The sequence below is a fragment of the Rhinoderma darwinii genome, chromosome 3, assembly GCF_050947455.1.
Source record: "Rhinoderma darwinii isolate aRhiDar2 chromosome 3, aRhiDar2.hap1, whole genome shotgun sequence".
In the NCBI taxonomy this organism is placed as follows: domain Eukaryota; kingdom Metazoa; phylum Chordata; class Amphibia; order Anura; family Rhinodermatidae; genus Rhinoderma; species Rhinoderma darwinii.
In genome coordinates this window covers 308,211,429-308,238,290 of record NC_134689.1, presented here as the reverse complement: position 1 = coordinate 308,238,290, position 26,862 = coordinate 308,211,429, and the positions used below count along the sequence as shown (strand labels likewise).

Below are 26,862 nucleotides of genomic sequence, written 5' to 3'. Positions count from 1 at the left end.
CTATGCTGTCTCATATACACACTATTTTTTGGGGCGGACACATATGTATTGGGGCTATTTTCCCGGACATTTTAAGCCCTGAGGGTATGTTCACACGGCAGCGTCCGTTACGGCTGAAATTACGGTGCTGTTTTCAGGAGAAAACAGCACCGTAATTTCAGCCGTAATGGCATGTGGAGGCGTCTTTTGCTGCGTCCATTACGGAAGTAACTGAAGCTGGTTTTCCATGGAGTCCATGGAAAACGGCTCCATTTACGTCTGGAGAAGTGACAGGCACTTTTTTACGCGCCGCCTTTTGACAGCGACGCGTAAACAAAAATGACCGTCGGCACAGAACATCGTAAGACCCATTCAAATGAATGGGCAGATGTTTGCCGACGCTTTTGAGCCGCATTTTCGGACGTAATTCAATGCTAAAACGCCCTAATTACATCCGTAAATAGTGTGTGTGAACCCAGCCTTAGTGACGCCCCCGGCTGCTAGTGCTGCATTGTTGGGTCACTTAGGAGACCCAGCGATGCAGCTGAAAGTGGACCGTCGGCCATGAGAAGTTTGCGGGGGGGGGGGGCCCAGTAAGAATTTTTGCATCGGGGCCCATGAGCCTCTAGCTACGCCCCTGGCCATCACTGTAGTTGTAGGAAAATCGCCTAATAAACTTAAGGCCCTTTTACATTGACCAATTATTGGGCAAACAAGCGTTCACACTGTTTAAACAGCGCAATTATCAGCCGATAAACGAGCAAACGCTCATTTATTGACTGATTGTATAGTTTATGCAGCCGAAAATATTATCGTTGTGGGCAGCACATCTCCCTGTGTAGTAACGATCGCTCGTCCCCATACATAGCTCCTTGTGAAAGGAGGAAACAAGTGCCGATTAACATGCTGTCTCGTTGATTGCCCATGTCAGGCAATGTAAGAGGACCCTTACAGACAAAATGCTCTACTCAAAATTCTCTAACCTACACTGAAGTTGTTTTATAGAAAGCGAAATAACCAGGACTTTTTACTGGGCGAAATCCAAATCAATAAAGGGAGAACAAACAAACAAACAAACTGATGGCTTTAGTGTTGCAAGGTAACCGTATGAACCCCTTTGTCATTGTACCACCATGCTGATTCATAGGTTTGAGCACAAACTTGCACATTGTTGCATGTTCATTACTAAAGAGCTACATAGCACATATTCTGATAAGGAAACACACTAAATTTGTAATCCATTTATCATATGTGCTAATAAATGCAGCTAAAAAGTTCATAATTAAACAGGAAAGTGAAGGGCACATATAAAGGACAGAAATAAAAGCTGATATGTTGAAATGGCTGCTGAATAGATGCCATGGAGAAATATGTGCTAGTTTTCCTTACCTTTCATTCCAAACTTTGAACGTCTTCCATATTTGTTGATGACAATAAACAGGACCACTAAGAGGACACATGCAAAAGCTGCAAGACCAACTGCTATGGAGACCTGAAATAAAAATGCAATATAATTTATGGATTGGAGGTCTCCGGGCTCTCATAATTTCTAGGACATTCAGGACATGTCATTTACAGCATAATTCCCCCCAACTTTTTTTCTTACTGTGAGCTATGATAAATACTAGAAATTACCCTGTTGAGATGCACCTGTATAAGGGCATGACCACACGTGGCGGATTTCCTCCGCAACTGTCCGCATCAATGCCGCACAGAATCTGCGTTGCAGATTCTGCTGCGGATCTGCACAAAATGTGCAGTAAATTGATGCGGACTAGCTGCTGCGGACTGCGGGAAAAGTGCTTCCCTTCTCCCTATCAGTGCAGGATAGAGAGAAGGGACAGCACTTTCCCTAGTGAAAGTAAACGAATTTCATACTTACCGGCCGTTGTCTTGGTGACGCGTCCCTCTTTCGGCATCCAGCCCGACCTCCCTGGATGACGCGCCAGTCCATGTGACCGCTGCAGCCTGTGCTTGGCCTGTGATTGGCTGCAGCCGTCACTTAGACTGAAACGTCATCCTGGGAGGCCGGACTGGAGACAGAAGCAGGGAGTTCTCGGTAAGTATGAACTTCTATTTTTTTACAGGTTGCTGTATATTGGGATCGGTAGTCACTGTCCCGGGTGCAGAAACAGTTACTGCCGATCACTTAACTCTTTCAGCACCCTGGACAGTGACTATTTACAGACGTCTCCTAGCAACGCTCCCGTCATTACGGGAGCCCCATTGACTTCCTCAGTCTGGCTGTAGACCTAGAAATACATAGGTCCAGCCAGAATGAAGAAATGTCATGGCAAAAAAGCAAGACGCATCCGCAGCACACATAACATGTGCATGACAGCTGCGGACTTCATTGCGGAACTTAGAATCTCCATTGAAGTCAATGGAGAAATTCCGCCATGAGTCCGCCACTGCTCCGCAACAGACAGAGCATGCTGCGGACACCAAATTCCGCTCCACAGCCTATGCTCCGCAGCAGAATGTTATGCATCGTCTAAACGAACACTTCTAAATAGAAGTGGAAGTCAATGCAGAAACGGCTCCGCTGCGGATTAACGCTGCGGAGTGTCCGCAGCGGAATTTAAGTGAAATTCCGCCACGTGTGAACCCAGCCTAAAAGAATGCTGGATGAACAGTATTAGGGTATGTTCACACGGCGGGGGTCCGTAACGGCTGAATTTACGGGGATGTTTCAGCCTGAAAACATCCCCGTAATTTCAGCCGTACCGGCATGTGCAGGCGCTTGAACGCCGCGTCAATTACGGCCGTAATTAGCGCTGCTATTCATTGGAGTCAATGAATAGCGGCTCCAATTACGGCCAAAGAAGTGACAGGTCACTTCTTTGACGCGGGCGTCTATTTACGCGCCGTCATTTGACAGCGGCGCGTAAATATACGCCTCGTGTGAACAGACAAACGTCTGCCCATTGCTTTCAATGGGCAGATGTTTGTCAGCGCTATTGAGGCGCTATTTTCGGGCGTAATTCGGGGCAAAAACGCCCGATTTACGTCCGTAAATAGGCCGTGTGAACATACCCTTAGTATCAATTTCTATTAATGACTTTACTGTAGCTACCTGAATGCACTTTTCATGTGTGTACTGGTTTATAGTGTGTTCTAAGCTCCAATACGAAACCTTAATACCCCTATAATTGCTACGCTTTACTTATTTCAGATGGAAAGTCTCAACTATATATTTGTCTCAAACAATCTGGTGAGCCAAACTCCAGTAATAACAATTTATTTAACACTTTTTTAAATAAAAATACACACTTCTCAAGGTCTTCTGTATGTGCTATGTATGGGAAAGAAAAGCACTGTCTGCTCCAACTCATCGGTTGTACGTAACATGGCTATTTATGTGCAACCGATGCTTGGAGATGATGGTGCCAGCGGTATGGATGGGGAAGTGGATAGACTTGTGGCCTGGGTGCCAACAAGATACTCTACCTTGGTCAGGGTATTTAAGTATAGAGTTTAAGAACTAAATAAAAACGAGTTTATGCAGCAACAAAAAAAATTCTACCTACGATTGGTATGTACCACTGCTTTAGCAACCTAAAAAGGCTCAGAATTCATATTTTTCTCACATTTTAAGCCTATTTGCAACCATACTGAAAAATACAAAGAAAATAATAAGGTTTATGCATTTGAATGAATCATACTAGAGTGGCTTATTTTCTTAAAGCTTGACTTCATTTGGTCACTGAGTTTTTGCCAACAGTACAAAACTTAACCTTACGCAACATACCGGCATTATTTGTCACCTGTACTCAAAAAGTATGCTAGGAACTGTCTTACTTATTCCTGTTTACATCATTGATAGGAAATCCTCTGTAACCACATATATCATATCTATTATATGTATAAACAGCATGGTCAATGTTACATGAAGCCATTGACAGCTGGGAAGAAGGAGGCCATCAGAACAAGCAGAAGGGCATGAGTGAAAAGCGACCTGCCCAGGTTACAAGATGTTGTATTACAATTGGGTTATCGACAAGTGGAGTTAGGGTTTAAGAAGTACTTCTCCTATATAAATATCCACACACTCTATGAAAATGCAAACCAACAGACCTTGTGATTTGCACATTTCACATTACCATAACTTGCATGATCATTAGCAGGACTTGTTCAAAGATCCCTTTATATTCAGTTTATTATCTGCACAGAAGGCACTCGCGTTGAGAAATATGTTAAAAAGCTGAGCCTGTGTTTTCTTAAGACATCAAAATGTAACTCACGCCAAAAGTGTCCTCTTCTGGTTTATGAGTCACGCTGATTGGAGGCGTGGGACTTATTCCAAGATCTGCTACTGAAAAAAAAAGGAGTTGAATAATTCTATGAACAATATATTATTATTCTTCTTATGCACAACTTGCTGAAAAGGCCACCAACTATTTTTATCTCAGGGTTCAGATAATTGGATACCAGCAGACATACTAGTGCACTTCGCTGTCTGGGGACCCGTCTTATTTTGAATATAAATGTACATGTGCCCTGAGAGGTTTAAGAACCTTTGTAATAAAATTCACACATAATCAAATATGGACATCTTCAAACTTATTACAGAGAAATAGCCTTCTGGTTAGTTTTCTATCATGACCTTAACCTCCTACTTTATAGCCCAGGAGACTACTGTTCTATTTAGAAAGAATATAAAGTTAACAGTTCTTGGCCAAATATGTATTGGTGAGTAAAGGGAATTCCCTGATAGACCCCCTTTGGCATTGCTGTCAACATGATCTATTAGGCCTTTGGTAAAAGGGACCAAGCCCATCAAATCTATTTAGTAAATTGCGCTTAATGTAGAAGGATCATGTACTTTACTAAAAAAAAAAAAAGCAATAAGCACAAATACGTACCTGAAACAAAATAATCAGTATTTTCTGTAAAAAGCACAGTAAATGGCAGATTTAGTAAATCAGAACTAACTGTACATGCAAAACTAAGAGCACTGTAATATTGATGATTAACTGGGTACAGCTATTAAAATAGGTGAAAAAGTGTTTATCAATATCCAGTATTTACATTTAACTACTCATTGTAAAGAATATATACACGATCATATTATGTGGAATAGATAGATAGATAGATAGATAGATAGATAGATAGATAGATAGATAGATAGATAGATAGATAGATAGATAGATAGAAAGCCAACTAGACCAATAGACAGTAAATAGATGCAAATTTAAAGTATTTAAGGGTAGTCATATTTTAATTATAAATAACAAGTTCTGCCAAAAAAAAACAAAAAAACCTACAAGATAAATATGGAGACAAGAATATTGCAGGCACACCAGACAAAATGGTTTCATGCAATACCAGCTTATCACATTCCAATTCAAGTAGCATGGCTTAAATTTAGTAAAATATGTATTGCATTTCATTAAAGGTAAAGAAAGATCATGGTTTTGTGAAGTTCAACAGATTATATTAACATTGAAAATCCCCTGAATTTTCTAACACCATAATGTGACTAGAATGTATAATTCTCATGCTAAAGCAAGGCGGAAACTGGCCTCTCCTTTAATGCCTACAACCTTAACTCCATGATAACTTTGTGGGGATCTATAAGGGCTCATGCACATGGCCGTGTGTGCTGTCCGAGTCCCGTCTGTGATCCGTGGAAAGATAGGACATGTTCTATTCGTCCACGGATTGGAGAGTCGGGTCTGTTTTTATGCTCCCGATTAACCTACTGAAGTGAATGGGTCCATGAATAGTATCGGGTGCCACTAGGATACCGTGGAAAGTGCTCAGTCGTGTGCAAAAGCCCTTAATTTGAGAATCAGGAGTGAATACATTTTGACCAAAACATTATAAACCCCAGAATCTCAGGTCATGAGACACACATCTATATAAAAGCTTTGTAACTATGAACTTATTAATTAAGATACATTTCATGATCTCTATTCTATCAGAAAATGCAGTCGATTTTTATCGGATGTTCAGGGGATAGGACATTCATGCAAAGGCAAGAAAACTACTATGGAGTCAGTTAAACGGGAATGTCAACTCACCAGGGTATGGCTGCTCCAAAAAATGTGCATAAACTGTTTGGGTAGCAATTCCAAACTTATTTTTAGCAATCAGTGTATAGTTTCCATTATAATAATGTGTAGGCTTATTAAATAATAGGCAGCCTTCCATGGGCGCATCCTGCTTATAGACCTCTTGACGTATGAAATCCACCGGTCGTAGGGGCTGATTGTTATGATACCAGGTCAGAACTGGGTAAGGATTCCCACGAACCGTAAACTCAATGCAGTGCTCCAAATGAACCACTGGCTCTCTCAAACTTAATATCCGGGGAGGATCTACACATAAAGAGGGAGAAACAAAGTTCAATTTCTGCATCTTGAAATACTGCACTAAGCTACATCATAAAAGTTGAATCACGTGGTAAAGACCTTGTGAAAATGTCTAAATTATTTCAGTTTGTATATTGTAACTGTTTTTGGAATTTTGGTATTAGCAATGTTTTCAAGGTTTATTTATTTGTTTATTTTTTTGGGAGGTAACTAGCACTCCATTTTATATTAGAAAATTGCACACACTTCATTATGAAGACTTAATTTTCTTTCAGTTTTTGAAACCAGCAGCCATGTTTTTCTCATTGGCTTCTCTATCATGGAGCTTATTTCTTATTATTGTGTGAAAGAATATGGGAGGCTGCATCACAACTCACCATACAACGAGAGACATGGAGCTAGTACGGTTTGTGCCTACATCATTTTATAAGCAAAAGGATGTGCCATAACATTACATTGAAACCTAAGCATAGTGATGATGGTTGCCTTGTGGTCAAGTGGGCTCTTGCTATGCAAAAATCCAGCCATTGTTAATGCTCTGGATTTCCCTATATTAGCTAAAGTCAAGAGCCTCTAACAAAGATCGACTCTCACTTTTTTTTAACCCGGCCCGTCCATATATTACAAGGTCGGCTATTTATTCGAATGGATGGCATGGATTACTCACATTACAAATGTATGGTTTGACACAGATGATTGCCAGGTCGGCTTCATTTTGAAAAAGGATTATCTTGATGGGACAATCAATATAACCATTTTTGAATGTTATGGAATAAATATGGGCCCATGTAGATATAAATTTGTCCTTAATTCTATAAGTATATGTTTCAACATTTAATAAACTACCTATTACTTCAGCAATGAACATATTGAAGCCTAATTTTATTTTTGAATGAGGTACTAACGGAGAGAAAATATGCAAGGTGTAGTATTACACTGACTAATGCAGGGAAAAATGGGATATGCCCATAGGAATAATTCAGATTTCAGCTCTCATTTCTGCTGAGGACAACTCTTCTACTCACTAATGAGCAGTATAGCTGTGAGTCCAGCACTGGAGTAAGACACAAACACATACTAGAAGCTGCAGCTGCATCTCTGTGTGTCTCTCTGCCTCAGTCTCCCTCCAGCAGCTTCCTCCCCTTCCCCTCTCCATAGACTTCTATGTTCAGCATGTAACCTGATCGCTCAGTGAGATGATAATCCATCTTGTCTCTCAAGATGGATTTTAGCAGTGAACTGTGAATGAATGAAAAGTGCAGGAGGCAGGGGGAGTTTAAGAAGTGAATTTGTGAAAAAAAAACAAAGTATCTTATATTCGCTTCTACTGTTAATTTATGCAAGGTTTCTTAAAACGACAATTAAAGTGACCATTTAAACATTTCTGGGTGATAAATATGTACTACACTCTACAGAGTGAGTGTGCCTTTTTTTTGTAACTATAAGTACCCTTATGTATACGGTGTAAACAAGAAATAAGTGACACAGATGCAGTACTCAACATTTATGTGCATGCCACACAAAACAAAGACAAAGGTATGTATCTACAGAGTTAGCAAAGCTATTCCAGACTTGCTACAGTTTAAAGAGTATCTAAAAATAAATTTTATCACTCCAACTTACAGTAGATAGTGAGTGACACAGTAGTTTTAGTCATCCCCACAACATTTTCTGCAATACAGGTTACGTTGGAGCCATTGTCCTCTCCAGAGACATTGACTAGGGTCAGGTTAATGGAATGCACATTGGTCCAGTTGACATTAGTCTGCAGTCACCACGAGAATGTCAGGGAAGCATTGAAAGAAATATACAAGAAAACCGTTAAAAATTGAACAAAGCAAATGCAAAAAGATTGCTGTGAAGTTATCTGCACGGAAGAACAAAAGCTGCTTTCATTATGACATCAAAGGAGATTTCAGCAGAGAGAAGAGAATTCAATTCTACAAATGTCTTTTTTGTACCTAGTTATTTCCCTTACAATGTTAACTATATTTTTATCTCTATAATTGTAAGAATAAAGTCAAATTATAATACAATTTCCATATAAACAATAGAAGGGAATTCATACAATTAACAAAAAAATGTGTTTGTTCATAATACTTTCGAACTTTGCAATTGTGGAAGGCATTATAGATCTATTCAAATCTGTAATTTTCTTAAAATGGAGATGAGAATATTCTGAGATATAATAATTAGTGTTTTAGACTTTATCTAGAAAGACTAAAACAAACAGAGTGAATATGATGTTATCTTCTAATGCAAAGGCCTATGTTCGATGGAAGAATAGAAACTCAGAGATGCCTTATTAACATCTGTAATGGAAAACATCTACCTTGCTTTACTTTAAATGAATAGTACAGAATAAACAGACTGTTACGTCATGGAAGGATTTTTTTGACTGTTAATACTCCTCATATTAACAGCAGGAAACAATGGTCTTATGTATAATAACTAGTGCATAAATAAAAAGTTAGATTTGTTAGAATGTACAACTTTGTTGCTACTTTCTCCGCACTAGTTTCTGTACATTATGCTCAATGTTTACAAACATTGAATATAAATATTAGTGTTGTCTCTATCTGGGGCTGGAAAACACACACTTTAAAAAGAAAATGAAAATGTAATGAAAAGTTTTACAATTTCACCAACCACTCTTTGCATCAATTTCTCACAGTTTTCAAAATCTATTATAAGCAATCAGATGTATGAAAAATAATGAGTGACATAACGTCTGTGAAGTCTGTTTTAGAAGACAGCGACACACTTTCAGCATTAGGATTATTATTGAAGATGATTTGAAAATGATGTGATAAAAATTGGTGATTCACAAATGTAAGAATTGTATAGCTGCAGCAGCACTCACTCACAGTAATGGCTACCTGTGCCTGCCTAACTAACTTACTGACGGACTCCTATCTCCCTCTAAAATCTACCTTTCTATCAAATTATTGTAAATCTAATTATCTATTCTCTTCTCCTCACTATGAAACACACTTACTGACACTAATCTATTGTCTGCCTGTATTTTGTGTTTTACTAGCTGTTTCTCACTTTCTGTCTGACATCCTCTCTCTCCTCTTTGTTTCCCCACAAAGCAGCAGCATTTGCTGGTTGGGCTGTTTATAGTGGCTACGACTGCTATGACTGTCATTCCCTGAGTCATCAGTGACACACCTATACCCATCATGATTGGCTGTGCCAAAAGGAGAGCTGCCTGCAAGGTATTATGAGGAAGCCTGCCAGGCCTCCACCTGATGTCATGTGATCCTTCTTTTCTGTCTTCTTCTGATCTGTGAAATGGCAGTTGCAATTTTGAGCGATTTGTGCAGGATGAATCCCAAAGGTTTCAGATTCCCGAAAATTCTAAGCTTTTTGGAAATTCTAACAAATTTGATTTGTGTAGAATCTATTTGCTCATTTCTACTTATTATATGTATCTACAAAGCAGTATTGTAGCCAATGTAAAAATATCATAACATGTATAAGCCCCAAACAATAAATCAAGAAAATTTAGTGTTGGAAAATGATTAGCAATCATTCTGAAATTTTGCGTGAAGTCATCTTCTAGCTACAAAAAGAGTCCCTGGCTCTTTGCAATCATATTAGGTTCACCCAGATGCATTCACACTGTGGAGTCCAAAGAAGGTCATCACAATTGAGTTGATGTCCAGTACTCAGGATAAAAGTGAAGAAGGTTTATTAGTACAGCTTACTGTACATTACGGACATCTCTAAAAATACATACTTATAACATATATAACATTATAACATTATAACTTATAACACTTGGCCATTAATTATACTATCGATCTGAAACACATAAGCGTGTATTGCTGAAGATGTATGTAATGTAAGCTATCATAAAGATCTTGAGAATTTTATTCTAAGTGCTGAAAATCAACTTCATCATACTGTATAATTATTCTTTTACTAAACTCTTGCATAAAGTAGCAGTATATACCCATTTTATGTAGACAATGGTTCCATAATATCTGATCTTGTCTCTGCCCTCCTTTTTATTGATATCTATTCTGACATTTTACCACAACTTTTGAGTTTGATATGTCTTCTACCAACTACTTTTAAATTGTTACATATTATAGACCATATACAGCCAGATCCTAAAAAGGCAAACATTAATTTTGATAATCAAATGTACGGCTAAGCTTTCTGGTATTTATGATGGCAAGAATAGGGCACTCTGCAGCATTATTTTTGCCTTAAAAAAAGACCTGAAACCCAAAGGACTATATTAAAGTCAATGGGGTCCATAAGTGTCTATTTGGATCGCTAGAAAACAGATCCGTTACTACGGTCATGACTTTGTTATAAATGGACACCATGACGCCAAAGAGAATGTCGTCAATGAGCCATCACTTTCAGCCAGTTATTGCATTTGGAAAATGTCCAATTGAAAAACATAATTATGCTACAAGTAATAATCCTCTACGCAATAATAATCCTCTTGAATTTAAAGATGGTTACCAAGTATTTAAGGTCTTGTTATGAGTTCATACATTTAATAAAATTGTCCTTATTGCAAAACCCTTACATAAAATCCATAATTATGGATACAATAATAAGTAATAATAATAATGCAAGATTGACCAGAGGCATAACTATGGGGTGTGAATATGTAGCATTTGCACCGGGGCTATGGAGCCTTAGGGGGCCCAAAAGATCCCTCTGAACCCATATGAGGACACAAGTACCATAAATGACCAAAGAAAGCTTGGGGGACCTTGTTTCTGATTTTGCATTGGGGGTCCAGTAGCTTCAAGCTACGCCTCCAAGACTGACAATACTACTGTTCATGTGATATTACATTTATTACATCAGACAAAAATACTAAATATTAAGCTTCAAAATTAGATCTTAATGATAAAATAGAATATGGATTTGATTTGCCTTTCACAACCTGTATGATCAATGGCATTAGAAAGGGATTTCAGAAATTTAGCTATCGTGATATGAAGAGCGTAAATCTCTATAAAATATAGCAGTTCTGTATGAAATCTATAACACACACTCTTTCTATGACATTTTAATGACATTTGGATGAAATGTGTTAATTGCCATGGATAAGTTTATGAATGTTATAAGAAAAAGAGCTTGCATTTATCCTCACAGTATGAAATGTAGATGATGGTAATGTTTTGACACAAAAGAAAAAGTCAACAGTATAAGATGAGTTTCAGAAGAAAGAGAATGAAAAGAGACAACTGACAGGTTTAGCCTGATACGTCTGACATGCTCCAAGTAATAGACAAGACAGGACGACTGCAGTTACTGTACGTCCCTACTGCAGGACTCAGATGGAACAGATGCCATACTAAGTCTCTTGACCTTCTTGTCTGCACTTCACTAAGGGGGATGGACAAGGTTCCCACCCCTATAAAATATAAATAGGAGATTACTATTCAGTTCACTGCACAACTGCTCAGCTAAGCAGCACTTTGCTAAATTTTCTATATATTACCTAGTGTGACAGCTAACGTTGTATCAAAAACATCTGATGGACTCAGATTTTTATTTCACATAAAAGTTAGTAAAAGCCTTTAATGTATTAACATAAAAAGAAGTATACTTGTCACGCGTCCTTGAGAATTTGTGCATGTCATGAGTTAAAGTGATGTGGATGAGGGAAAACAAAGAAAAGTGGAATCAAAAAGTTTCCACAAGACCTCCTCTCATTATTGTTGTCCGATGCACAATTTTCATTGGTAGGTCAGGCTAGTAATGGTAGCCCATAGAGAGCTGTGCGTTATGTCTGTCACTAGATTATTCCAACAGCTCTTCTCCTGGTATGCAGTACTTGGTCATGTTCCACCCCTTGCCTCAAGCACTGTACTTAAAGTGTAACTAAACTTTAAAAAAATGTTTACAGGTCATAGTGACATCTCAGAAGTTTTGATCGGTGGGAGTCTGAGCACTGGGAACCCCACCAATTGCTAAAACAAAGTGGTAGACACGCTCGGGTGAGCGCTGTGCCGCTTCGTTTCTGATTGGGTTTCCTCGGAAAGCTGAGCGAGCGGTGTACAGGCTGAAAAGGAAGTCTATGGGTCCATACATCGCTTCTGCCGATTCACAATGGGTGGGCTTCTCAGTGCTCAGACCCCCACTAAGCAAAACTTCTGACATGTCACTGACATGTCAGAAGTTTTTGAAAGGTTACCATTTAACATTCTTTACTTCCCCACTTCCTGCATAGACTCCTTTACTTTTTATTCTATATTTTACAGTTTTGAAAAATGTCTAGAGAAAGAAATGTAACTAAGAGTTGTAAAATGCCCCAAATTGATTAAAGGCGTGCACTATTTATTGGCAAAATTATTGGTGTAAATGTATGATAGCCATGAGGGGGAAATGTATGTGACATGCCTAGTGAGTTGCACCAAATGTATTTTAAACAATTTTATGCAATTTGCACTATTTCACTGACTCCTAAATTTATGCATCTTGCAAGACTATTGAGAAATCTCACCTATTGTGTAAAATTTTGACCAGAAGTTTAGAAGAAAGATACAGCAGAGCTGGAGTAGGCAAAGCCTTAGGTAACCAGAGCAATTAAGGGAATGGGTGATGTGCAATGCCACAAAAGGTTGGCAGAATTGTGCTTAAAGGGGTTTTCCAGCCAGTAAAAATGTATGGCCTATCCTCAGGATAGGCCATCAATAGCTGATGGGTCGGGGTTGACACGGATGTAGTGGCGATTCACAGGTATTGCAACCTTCTCCTCCCATTGAAGTGAATGGAAGAAGAAGGCTGCAATACCTGTGAATCGCCGCTACATGCGTGTCAAACGAGTGCTGCACCCACTTCACAAGCTGCACCCACGTACGAGCACTGCACCCATCATCTATTGATGGGCTATCCTGACGATAGGCCATCAATTTTTACTGGCTGGAAAACCCCTTTAAAGGGAACCTTTCATCTACTCATGCTGTCCCCTCTGAGAGCAGCATGCAGTAGTGACAGGCTTGCTTATTTAAGCAATGTGTCTGTTATTTATGATTATCAGATATGTATGATTATGGTGTCGTTTAACTCACAGTTTAATCCTTGCAGCACGCGGCCAGCGCTGTTAGGTCCGGTGTAGTCATGATACGCACACTACCTCAACCCCCATGCTGCTGAATGACAGAATTCTCCCTATGCACAGTTATGGAGAGCAGGGTGCTGGGGGGATCCTGCATGTCATAAATACATCGGACTCACAGCCTGGCTGCGTGCTGCAAGGATTAAGCTGTCAGTTTTACCAAATGACACCATAATTATACATATCCAATCATTATAAATTGTTCAAGTCAGATGAGTTGTAGTTTTCAATGTCAGCATTTTGGGCACATATCATTTATTGTTAAATTTTATAAAATTTTTAAGGGGAAAAAAAGCAATACCTGTTTTTTGCTTTATTTATGTACGCCATGCGCTGTATGGTACAGTGTGTCAAATGTATTATACGGGTCATTACGATAGCGGTAGTACCAAATATGTGTGTTGTGATTGTTGTGTTTAAGTACTTTTGAACAATAAAAATGTTTTATGAAAAAAAAATAAACGTTTTAGTTTGTTGCTTTCTGGGCGCCATACTTTTTTTTCACATTGATATGGCCAGATAAGGGTATAATTTTAGGGTGCATACAGCTTTTATGAGGGAAATAGTAAAAAAAACAAAAAAACAAAATCTGCTATTGTTTTTTTTTTTTTTATTACATTCATCGTGTGGTATAAATTAAGAGTTATCTTTATTCTATTGGTTGTTATGAATGCGACAATACTTGGCTGCAATCGTAACCCATCAGCACCCTGTGATCGAGCCACTGGGCATTGTTGGGCTAAGGCCGGATTCAGACGAACGTGAGCGTTTTGCGCGCGCAAAAAACGCTGCGTTTTGCGTGCGCAAAAGGCACTTGACAGCTCCGTGTGCCCTGTTCATATGGATGCGCGGCTGCGTGCTTTTTGCGCAGCCGCCATCTTTATGACACTCCGTTTGGATGTTTGTAAACAGAAAAGCACGTGGTGCTTTTCAGTTTACATTCATTCTTTTACTGTTATTGCGTGAATAACGCTTGTCCCACGGAAGTGCTTGCGTGGGGCATGCGTGATTTTCACGTACCTATTGACTTCAATGGGTGCGTGATGCGTGAAAAACGCCTGAATATAGAATGTGTCATGCGTTTTACGCAGCGGACTAACGCTGCGCAAAAAACACGGACTGTCTGCACTGCCCCATAGACTTGTATTGGTCCGCGCGAGCCGCGTGAAAACAACGCGGGCTGTACGGACGCAAATCACGTTCGTCTGAATCTGGCCTAACAGAGGGAGTCCCCTCCTTTTCTTAAACTCTATAAGTTCTGCAGTGGCTATTGACCAAAGCATCTGAGGGTAAAATCACACAGAGTTTTGATGCAGTTTTTTGGTGCAGTTTTTTGAACCAACGCCAGAAGTGGATCTAAAGGAAAGAAAAGGTGTACAGACTGATGCATCTCCATTCTTTGGTGTCCACTCCTGTGTTTGGCTCAAAAAAAGAGCCAAAAACTGTATCAAAACTCTGTGTGTGGTCCTGGCCTTAGGGTTTAAATGTTAAACAGGTAATAAAGCTGACACCCACAATTAATGGTGTGTACAGCTCCTTAACCCCGCACCATAACTACGCCTTAAGGGTATGTTCACACGGCTTATTTTCAGCTGTTTTTAGGCTGTAAACTGATGAAAAACGGCTGAGAAATTGGAAGCAGAATGCCTCCAAACATCTGCCAATTGATTTCAATGGGTAAAACGGCGTTCTATTCCAGCGGGGCTTTTTTTTACGCAGCCATTTTGAAAAAACGGCGCGTAAAAAGACGCCCCGTAAAAAGAAGTGCATGTCACTTCTTGAGACGTTTTTGGAGCTATTTTTCATTGACTCTAGAAAACGGCTGAAAATCAGGATTTATTTTCCCTTGAAAACAGCTCCGTATTTTCAGACGTTTTTTAGTAAGCATATGAACATGCCCTCATAGTACAGCAGTTTTTGGGAATGAACAAGCGATACGCAGCTTATTATTACGGTGCGGGGCAGGAAGTGTTATACCGAGGCCATTTTATAAGGGCACATCTAATAGCTAAAGGAAGCAAGATGTCAATCCTGTGGGAGCAGCGAGACAATAGAACTGTTTGTCAATGCTATGGTGTCTGGTTTATTAAACCTCATTCATACGGTCATATTATGGATCAATGTTTTATGGATCTGTAAGGGTCAGTTCACACATTGTGTAAATACTGCAGTTTTTCAGCATGAAATTCAGTAGCAGCAAAGTGGATGAGATAAAACAAATCTCATCCACATGCTGCGTAAATACTGAGCGGAAAAAACACTCAGAAATTGACATGCGGTGCGAAATGTTATTCCACAGCATGTCAGTTATATTTGTGTAAAAGCTGCTTATCTGTAGCAGGGTTTCCCCATTGAATTAAATGGGAGGTAAAACCCACAACAAATAGCAGTTGTTGCACTTTTTGCGGTGGGTTCGCAGGGATTCCAACTCAAAAAACACAACTCAGAAAAAAAAAAATCTCATACTTACCCAGAAGCCTGTGTTCCTCCGTCCACTTGGGATGATGTTTCATCCCATGTGACTGCCGCTGCAGCCAATCACAGTCTGCAGCGGTCTCCTGGGATAAAACGTCACCCCAGGAGGCCGCCTGCTAAGTGCTGCAGTTTTCCGCGGCGGAAATTCTGGGCAAAAAATCTGCACCACAGTTTATTATGGTTTTTCTCCTGGAATTCCCTGCGGCACATAGGGCAGGTAAGCTGCATGCTTTTATGCAGCGTATCCCCCCTGTGTGAACTCAGCCTATTAGAGCACCCGTACAGAATTCTGTGGGCCCATACTATACCACTATATACTTACAGATTCATAGTGAGAAATTTGTGAGAGAATAAAAATATGGCATGCAGCTTGGCATGCTGTTTATGGAGGAAATCTCACCTAGAAGCATGGCTTCTAGGGCACAGTACCAGAGTATAATAGGACAGAATATTATAGAGGCTTTATACAGTGCACAATACAGGTCCATAAGGACTGCGTGTGCCACTGTTCACGGTCCATGCACACGGCATTACCCTTAAATTAATTGAGACGGTCTATATGCCTTTCTTGAAACATGTATTACAAGTAATGTCTTTACTAGCCAAGGGATCATTCAGACGAGCGTACTACTCGTCCGTGTTCTGTGCGTTGAAATCACTCACAGCAATTCAATGGGGCCATTTACACATGCGTTGTTTTTCATGGAGCGGGTCTCCGTTGTCTGAAACTCACAGCATGTCCTATATTGGTGCGCCTAGTTGCTCATTGAAGTCTACGGGTCCGTGAAAACCACGGACGACATCTGTGTGCTGTCCGTATTTCACACATCAAATACATTGAAAAGCAAAATGTAAAAAAAATATTAAGTGCTTGCACAGACATGAAAAACGCATGCCACACGCAAAGCACACTGATGCCAATACATTGCATATTACACACAGACAAGAAATGTAGGAGAAAAGCTGCGTTTTTTACTCACGCAAATCGGACATGCTCGTCTGAATGTAGCCTTACTAATAGCTTGCAAGATCTTGGGTTATACTAGATGGTTCTTTTTTTTCAGCCTAAATGACTGTGAAACTATGGATAGAATCTATAGATTTTTCTTCTCACCTGATGTGTGCTTATTGAATGGAGGTGCGAAACAGCCCAATCAACATCCGGTAAAGGTGATCCAGAGCCATTACAGGTTACCACAGCATTGTCTCCTTCGTGTACCTCTAAACTACTGTGACTGACACTGACCTCCGGGACGTCTGTGTGTAGAAAAAAGAAACATTTACAACAACCACATTGCTTCTTACCTCTTCTGGAAAAATAGGATTTGCTGTGGAGTTCACGAGTTCACAAATGTAAAGTATACCTCTAAAAATCGTATTATTACAAGATATGTTTTCATTCCATCCTTCCAAATAGTTAAGTGCTCCTATCTTAAGTCCCAATGGACAATTTAGTGATTATATTGCACTCCCCTAATAGGCACAATTTATAATCTTGAAACCTTTGCTGATATGAGCTGGAAAAAAATAAAAACCTACCCGCAACAATGTGATCAACAATTGTAATTGCTCTGGGTTCCTAATCCAGAAGATGCGACTAGGAATACATTAATATAGAGGATTTACATCCACAGCTCACAGAGCGACATAAAAAGTACTTGAAAATAAGGGATCGTCTTCAGATTTTACATTTTTTTTGCAAACAAAACGAAAGAACCTTAAACTGTTGCACTAAGCTGATTATATTGATCGCATATTCTTCAACACCTGTTGGCAGGCCGCGCAGAATACAACTCCGAGTGGCAGGGAGAATTATTTATCTCGATAACAGCAGCTAATCCTCTAGGAAGACAAGAAGTCCGGAATATATTAAGATGCTCAATGCCACCGGGAGCTGTGATAACATAAGTTAAATCAGCATCATACCTGCATACTGAAAACGACTTGTGTTATTGTCTCTTAAAATACAAACTCCAATGAAAGAACCCGATAAGAGAGCACAAAGCCATATACAAACAGTATAGCTCATATTTCTACAATGATTTTAGATTATGTGCTCTACTGTGGTATGGACGGGACATTGCTCTACTGTTACGTTAACTGAGAATTTAGCCATGCTGATAAATCTCTCTTCTCATCCGTTAGGATCGGCTTCATTAAATGGATTTGTGTGAATTTGTCGGTTGCAGTGTTTTACATATATTTTATGGCCAGAAGTTGCATATAAAACAATGGCGAGATATGAATTCTCGCACAATGTGGTTATGTACTGTGCTTTTTTGAATCCCTGTTTTTTTCCAGTTGCAATTCTTATGGTAGATCTTCCCCTCGACAAGAGGTAGTTATGCAAGGGCAAATGCAGCCACAACATGCCTTATCCCTGGCATTTATGTGTCATTTTCTTTTCTCATCAACTCCAATGTGGAGGTGGGACATTTCTTCAAACTACGTCTTTAAATTTGAAATCCAGTCAAAATGTTCTGGTACATCGTAGACAAATGTGAAGGGATCACATGGGTGAAGTATACAATTTGTAGGGCAAATAAACTCACAAATTCAACTTTATCTTAGAGTGCTGTGGTTTTTCTGTTTTATGTCTATGGAGGTTCGTGGACCCGCATCTAGTGACTGCTCTGCACCCGCCTCTACTTTTTAACCGAATATTGTGGATGTGCTGCTATTTCTGCATATCGGTGCAGTCTGTACCAATTCTTCCCAGAATACAGAGAGAAACAGGCATTGGTGTTACTAGAAATCAGACACAACATTTTGTGAAAAAGTCCATCCACATCAATGACGGGTTTGCTTACATTCTTGAGCCAATTTATCAGTAACAGACATCTCTGAGCAGTGCAAAGTGGTTTAAGAGCTCTACAGAGCTCTCTTATTCTGGAAATCATTGATCGTACAAAATAATTTTTCCCTGCCATGCCCCCTTCCCCAATTGGAGTCAATGAGAAGAGAATATTCCAAAAATATATTGTCTATCATTTTTTGCCAGTACCTGAATCAGTGCATATAAAAAGTGTTCATTTCCTTTGAACGTTTCATATTTTTTTACAACAGCGTAAGAACGGCACTAGCGTGCAAGTCTACCAAGACACCAATTGTAGCTGTAAAAGATCTTTTATGACTGACATGGGAAAACTGTGCATGCAAAAATTGTTGGATGGATGCTTCACCAGTCGCAGCTTTATGGGCAATAAGAAAGATACTTCCATTGGTTACATCACTGCTTCATTATCAATACTGATCATGTTCTCATCATTTATTAGGTTAGACTGGTGGTAAAGTAAAACACAACGGCAATAACAGCAACCCCAATTATAATGTTAAACATACATAATTGTAATTAAATAACCACTCACCGCACTGTGAGATGTTCATTCTATGCAGTGTGAGATTGTGGCCTTTCATCGTACAGAAGAGGTTCTGCTCTCTCAAGCTCGCCTCGTTTTTTGTATAAGCAATCTGTATCCAACGGATGTCGCAGCTGCAAGTGAACTGGTTGCTTTCTATTATCCTGCATACAATCAGAGATGGTGGTAAGTGGGAATCTATACATAACAGTAATATAGACAGTTGGCAGTGGCATTCGGAAACCTGCAATGCTTCTTCTCGTCCTTATTTTCTTATGGGGATTAGTACACTTAAGGACACTTTGGAACGCATTGCTAAATGTCACCTCAAATGCCTTTCTAAAAAAGATAAATCTGTTCCACCTGCAAAATCACAGAGGACAACTTTGGTCTTTTATATTTTAGATTAAGTTAAGGACTTTGGAGCATTTGTTTTGTTTAACTAAGTTTTGTGTAATGACCTGTAAGCTGTGTCAGTAGTTCTCAGCGGTGGCCGTGCACCGGCCAGATTTTTAAATAACACAGATGGCTCAGTTAGTGTCCAGTAAAAATAGAAGCTACAGTTACAGTCCTATATAAGCACTAAAACACACAAAGTCATACATAAAATATGTGCCTTGCTTGAAATGTGAGCAACAATATAAAAACATCATTATGAAATGTAAAGGGGTAGTCCAGGAAAATTAAGTTTCCCATTGATTTTATTCATGAAAAAAATATTGAGCGACATATGAATAAAATATGCTATCAATGTTTGATTGACGGGGGGTCTGACCACTAGTACCCACTTTGATGCCTACGATATACAGACAAGGGATAAAGTGCCTCAGTAAATCACTGCAAACCCTTCTGCTTATTTTTAGACACACCCACTGATCATTAATATTTATGGTTGAAAAACTCCTAAAAGTAATCCTGACATATATATATATATATATATATGTATATAAAAATGTATATACATATATACATATATATACATATACATATATACATATATATACACATATATATATATATATATATATATATATATATATATATATATATATATATATATGTACGTTGGTTGGGTAGTTTCCAAATATGTAGCAGGTAACCACAACGAAGCTCCTTGTTCCAGCGCAGACCGCCGTATTTGACCAAAAAACAGAAGAAGGTATAAAGGTGCATATTGAGGACGCACACCCAGCACTTTCACACCAGGTTTCTTCTAGGAAGATCATTTTTAATGTGGGTACTGTAAGCGATCTATAGTAAGACTGGCAACAACCAATCCTTATGGTAATTCATTAACAGTGATTTATGTGGAGCTGTATCTCCACGAGCATTTCTGCCTAAACTAGAAAGAAAAAACATCACTACAAACAAGTCCTTGATTTGTCCTCTTATTGTTAAAAATCTTATTTAGCATTTATTTTCTGAGAAATGATGTCGACCATTACATCGTCCACAGCAGAGGTCAAGCCTAAATGTACAGCCTGAGCTCTCATACTACCAGTAAGGCTGCGTTCACACAACCTATTTTCAGACGTAAACGAGGCGTATTATGCCTCGTTTTACGCCTGAAAATACGGCTCCAATACGTCGGCAATCATCTGCCTATTCATTTGAATGGGTTTGCCGACGTACTGTGCAGACAACCTGTCGTTTACGCGTCGTCGTTTGACAGCTGTCAAACGACGACGCGTAATTTGACTGCCTCGGCAAAGAAGTGCAGGACACTTCTTTGCAACGTAATTTAAGCCGTTCTTCATTGAAGTCAATGAAGAGCAGCTTAATATTACGGGCGTCAAAGACGCCTCGCATAATGCGAGGAGGAGCTTTTACGTCTGAAACGACGCAGCTGTTTTCTCCTGAAAACAGTCTGTCTTTTCAGACGTAAAGGACAGTTCTCGTGTGCACATACCCTTAGTCAGAATTAACATTGAGGAGTCTGGAAAAGCTTGGATGACAACCCAAACAGAAACCGTAACTGTGGCCATTAGTGGTTATCACTTGAATAGCAACGAAAGAAAAAAGAGACAACTATAAAACAGCCAACTAGAATTTTTAAAAGAGTTGTCTAGGATCAGAAAAAATTGGCTGCGTTCTTTCAAAAACAGTGCCACACCTGTCCACAGGTTGTGTGTGTTATTGCAGCTCAGTCACATATTAATGGGCTGCAATAATAGAAACAACCTATGTACTGATGTGGTGCCGTTTCTGAAAGAAAGCAGCCATGTTTTTCTAATCTTGTACAACCCCTTTAAAAACCTGAAAGAGGAGAATAACTCAAGTGCCATAGACATATTTACTGGGAATTTTACGTTAAGGTTAATGTTTAAGATTATGGAAATATCTGCCCAGCTACTATAGTTATTATTATTAATGATAATAATGACGGCCCTTTAACTGACTTGACATTTCTGTGGTGTCATAATGATAGAGCATCCGAGATTAACCTAATGAATGGAAATCAGCATAGGCCTGTCCTTATCCTGATAGCACAATTTTTTTACAACCAAAATGATCATGTCACTATGATGTTGTGCCCCAGGGACTGAGAAAATGGCTCTTATTCCGATGATTATCAGTGATAAAAGCTACATGGCAAGAGCTTTAACTCGCTACTACAGTAACCAATAAAGTGGATCATATAGTGTCTGGCATTTCTGTTGATAATTAATGAAGTCTGCATTAATAATTAAAGACCAATGGGCTCAGGGGCTAAATTTACTAACAACCTGCATTAATGCCAGTGATGTAACTTGTCTTAATCGAAAGACACTTGGGAGGACTGTGCACAAATGATCTTTTGCCATTTACTGGATCCATTTAACACCACAAACCTGCCACGTTTTTGTTCTATAGATTATTTATACATTTGCCTCATTATTTATTCATGCCGCATTTTACACAACTATTTTGGGCAATGTTTATGGGAAGAGATGCAGTTATTATTTTCCTTAATGTGCTTCCGAATACTGCACATCTATTTCCTCATAACTAGAAGGATGTTTTAACTTAAAATCCCTATGCAATTGAGAATTTAACTGTGAAATAATGCAGCACACTTAATAGTCTCGTACATAAAAGTGATACAGACATTATCTTAAACATATAGTAAAAAAAACAATAATTGTAATTTTTAAAATCATGATACAAGTTGTAAATTATACTGGGATTTAGAATTTGCTATAATACATGATACAATATGTATATAATACATATTTTTTTTAACGTGCTATAAATATAATGCAAACTTATCAATGTCATAATTCTGTCTCTTACAGCAATAAAACCATAGGTTAACACTTCATTATATATCTATTATAAAATATCGTCGCTATCTCTAGATATCTCTCTATTAAATAGGGGTGGTCTTAGTCCCAAGAGTGAGGTACTTGTTCTATTATATAGACATAATGTTCAGTGTTCAGCCTTGTCGTGGCAGTTGGGCTCTCACAATTTGATCAAACAGAGCTAAGAACCTCACATTTATAAACATAATAATTATAGCAGTAATGCAATTAGAATAATAAAAATGCATAATAAATATAAAGTGTATATACAGTGCATTCAAAAAGTCTCCAGACCCTTTCACTTATTTTCACATTTTGTTATGTTGAGGCATTGTGCTAAAATAAAATATAAAAAATCAAGTTTTCCCCCATCATTCTGCACTCAATACCCCATAATGACAAAGTGAGAACAGAATTTTAGACATTTTTGCAAATTGATTAAAAATTAGAAACTCAAATTTTGCATGGACATAAGTATTCAGACCCTTTGCTATGACACTTGAAAGCTTTTTGGCCCCAATGCAAAATCTTTAATAGTGCTCCCTACCTACTGTACCATGTCCATTTATAATATCAATGTCTTCTTATGTGACAGAGGGGCCTCTGTGCCACCTGAGGCACCAGAGCCCAGGTGCGACTGCTACTACTGCACCCTTTATAGCTACACCCCGAATGCCTACAATTTCCAGAACTAAGAATTGTATCCAATGTATCCTGTTCACATGCCCTTATAGGAATATAACATAGAGCTTGCCAAAAGAAGATAATGGGCAAATTTACTACTGTGTCTAAGTCTAGAAAGTGTCAAAATATGTGCCAAATTTTGTATAGGCCATTAATATCTGATCGCCATTCAGCTGTTTTGAAGGGGCCGCAGCGATCGTACGTGCGCTGCTTTCCCTTCATTACCTTTGCTGCTCACACTGTAAATCCCCGGCACACTTGTGGCGGCGGTTCACAGTATTGCAGCCGTCTCCCATTTACTTCAATGGGAGTAGGCGGTAATACTGTTAACCGCCACTACAAGTGTGTCTGTGATTCACAGTGTGAGCAGCAAAGGAAATGAAGGGGAAGCAGCGCACGTACGAGCACTGCGGCCCATTTAAAAAAGCTGATTGTAGGGGTGCCGTGAGACAGATCCCGACTGATCAGATAATGATGGCCTATCCTGAGTATAGGCCATCAATTATTTGTGACTGGACAAGACCCTTTAAGAAAACTTACTGAAAATGTTATTCTAGTAGACCAGTTTTAATAAATAAGTTTTAAGTCAAGCTTTTTGCAAATGTATTTGAGTTGCATAGTGACAAAGGACTTATCTTATGGTTGTCAACTATAATTGACATTCATATGCAGTAGCAGCACTTTGGATCCTGGAATGGATAATGGGATCTGTAGTACTCGTGGTTCATATAGATATGCTTTAACAGGAATTTATTTCAGTATTAATGACAATGCTAGATTTCCACTAGAACACTGAGATGTGCTGTTGTCACTCGCTGGTTGCATCCTTAATAATTATATACATATAGATGGAGCAGCATTTGAGGATATATGGATTTTTTTAAACACAGCTTACACTATATGCTATAAGACTTGACACAGCATGGCTTCAGTATTAAATACCCAACATCAGTCATAAAGGACCTGGTTCTTAGTACTGAAACAACTGACTTGAAATAGATCAATAAGGTTTCTAGTAAATGGTTAAACTAATAGACTCTATTAAGAAATAGATGCAAATGCACGACAGTCTGGATACTGTAACAGCTCAAATTCTAATAAAGACTCCAGAAAGATTATTTAATAGAGCATTAAAAGATAGCACAAAAACGACCAAAAAACACCTTAATAGTGAGATGTGATCCACATAGCAATGTACGTCAATGATTCAGATGTTCTTGATAATTCCTTGTATAAATAGCACAAGTGAAATGTTCCTTTTATGTGACAAAGTAGCTTTTTCTAGAGCCTGACAATCCACCACAACACCAGTAGAAATATATTGTTTTCAGAAATGACTAGAAGAATTGACCATTAGAGATAAGGCAATTTCCCGATACAGTCGTAGACATCTGGGAGTCAAACAGGGGAATCAGGGGACTTGCGATTGCAACCCTAAAATACAAAAAAATACCATACCTCCCCATGTCACCAGTAGCGACACATCCCTGCCAGCCTACTGAGATAACGTAATTTTATCATATGGGACTGCTGCTGCGATGCGTCCCATGCGGCCTGCTGGGAGGACGTAAGTTTGTCCCATGTGACTGCTGCAGCCTGTGACTGGCCATTTTGCCAATTTGTGTACCACGTGCCCCAAAAGTTTTGAATTAGTTTGGTTAAAATTAAATTTGTTGAATCGATTCGCTCATTTCTTTTTATCATGCTACTGCCCAAAAATAAAAGTAGAATAATTTACTCTAAAAAACTGGAACTGTTTTGTTTTTCCAAGTCAATACATATTTTTAGGAAAGAGTTTAATGAACTTCAGGTTTACTGAAGTTGACATTTAAATTGCAATATTTCAGCTAATATAGACCACCAATCTACAAGGCAGCAGCAAAACAATGGTAAAACAATGACAACTGCATTCCAGTGAATGTAGCTGTGCTTAGGGTAAGCTGTAGTACCAGGCACACCAGAACTACCGCTGTGACTTGTACAACAGTGAAGGGGCCACAGCAATCTGCCCTTGGTGTCCAAACATGTCAAGACTCAACCATATAGGATATATAAAAAATATGTTGATTTGTCCTATTGTAGTATCTTACAGATTAGTACTGTAGTGGAGGCCTGGGGGGGGGGGGGGGGTAATGGCCCTTTGTAGTCCCAAATAATTACCATAGTTTTTCTTCCTAACTTGGCCGTGGGGGTTATATTAACATGTACATAGCTTATATTGTGCAGTATGTAATTCTGTACAATGGAGCCAAAGCACAGAGATGTAATTGAGTGATCCACTGAACTTAAAGGGGTTGTCCGAGATTAAATGACTATGTGTTAATGCTTGTAATTTATAAATGTAAATACATTTGTAATATACTTACATTTTCCAAAGTGGCCCCTTTTCCAGATCCTGCCGTGGGGAACTTGACGGGTGACGTCACTCTCTGCACTGGCTCTGGCCGCTTTGTTGATCTTGAATTATTTTCCGGGTATACGACACGTCACTTGTGACGTGCTGTGTATGGGCATGTTCTGTTGTAACGCGCATGCGCGGGCCCCAGCTGTTATCTCGAGAACAGCAGTGACACAGCATGCGCGTTACGGGCTGTGAAGCAGAACAGCCCACACACGGCACGTCACAAGTGATGTGTCGTATACCAGGAAAATAATTCAAGATCAACAAAGCGGCCAGAGCCAGTGCAGAGAGTGATGTCACCTGTCAAGTACCCCACGGCAGGATCTGGAAACGGGGCCACTTTGGAAAATGTAAGTATATTACAAATGTATTTACATTTATAAATTACAAGCATTAACACAAATTTATTTAATCTCGGACAACCCCTTCAAACTTTAGCGGGGAAAAAACTACATGTAGATATAAATAGTGCTGTGAGAGGCACAACTTGAAACTCATGGGCCCCGATGCAAAATCTGTAGTACTGTTATCCTCTTATAACCATTGGCCCACTTCAGCCACTAGTCCCCAGACACAACTGTGACCTCAGTACCTAATATTAAAACGGTGATGTAATTGCATAGGAATAATTCTTACAGTGATGTCACAGAACCTGGATAATGCACACATTAAAATCCCACCACAGGAATAATAAACAAAGTTATGTAACAATATAAAAATAATAAACACTGTGATGTCACAGTACAGATATAATAAACAGATATCTACATAATTCTGCCACATCTGAACATGGCCTAACAGTCCAAGCCATGTTTATTTTTTTTCGTTCTACACTCTTCGCGTTCTATGAGCCATAACTTTTTTTATTTTTCCATCAATGGAGTAATGTTTAGGATTGTTTTTTGCGGGAGGAGTTGTAGTTTCTATTAGCATCATTTAAAGAACCATATAATGTACTGGGAAACTGAAAAAAAAATTCTATGTGTGGTGGAATTGGAAAAAAAACGTGATTCCTCCATTTTCTTTTTGGTTTAGTTTTTACGTCTTTCAGCGTGCCGTAAAAACTACGAATTTACTTTATTCTGCTGGTAAATACGATTACGGAGATACCAGATTTATATAGGTTTTTTGTTTTACTCCTTTCACAAAAAAAAATCTTTGTTAGAAAGAAAAAAAATAAGTTTTTTTTTTCAATATTCTGAAGGCCATAACTTTTTTATTTTTTTGGCGATTGAGCAGTGTGAAAGCTTATTTTTTGCGGCAC

The 26,862-nt window shown here is 38.9% G+C and overlaps 1 protein-coding gene across 8 annotated transcripts in view; it reads right to left on the bottom strand.

Moving 5' to 3' along the window:
- Positions 1–26,862, bottom strand: part of NTRK3 (neurotrophic receptor tyrosine kinase 3) — a 629,741-nt gene that overhangs the window by 298,634 nt on the left and 304,245 nt on the right. For 5 of the 8 annotated variants that reach the window (XM_075858200.1, XM_075858201.1, XM_075858199.1 and 2 more), the window contains 7 exons: positions 19,239–19,393; positions 16,985–17,127; positions 7,920–8,061; positions 6,006–6,302; positions 4,845–4,868; positions 4,224–4,294; positions 1,369–1,471 (listed from right to left, as the gene is read on the bottom strand). In XM_075858200.1, coding sequence (XP_075714315.1) covers positions 1,369–1,471; positions 4,224–4,294; positions 4,845–4,868; positions 6,006–6,302; positions 7,920–8,061; positions 16,985–17,127; positions 19,239–19,393 — 935 coding nt within the window. The remainder of the gene's footprint in view (positions 1–1,368; positions 1,472–4,223; positions 4,295–4,844; positions 4,869–6,005; positions 6,303–7,919; positions 8,062–16,984; positions 17,128–19,238; positions 19,394–26,862) is intronic. The other 3 variants (XM_075858202.1, XM_075858204.1, XM_075858206.1) reach the window with 1 other exon arrangement.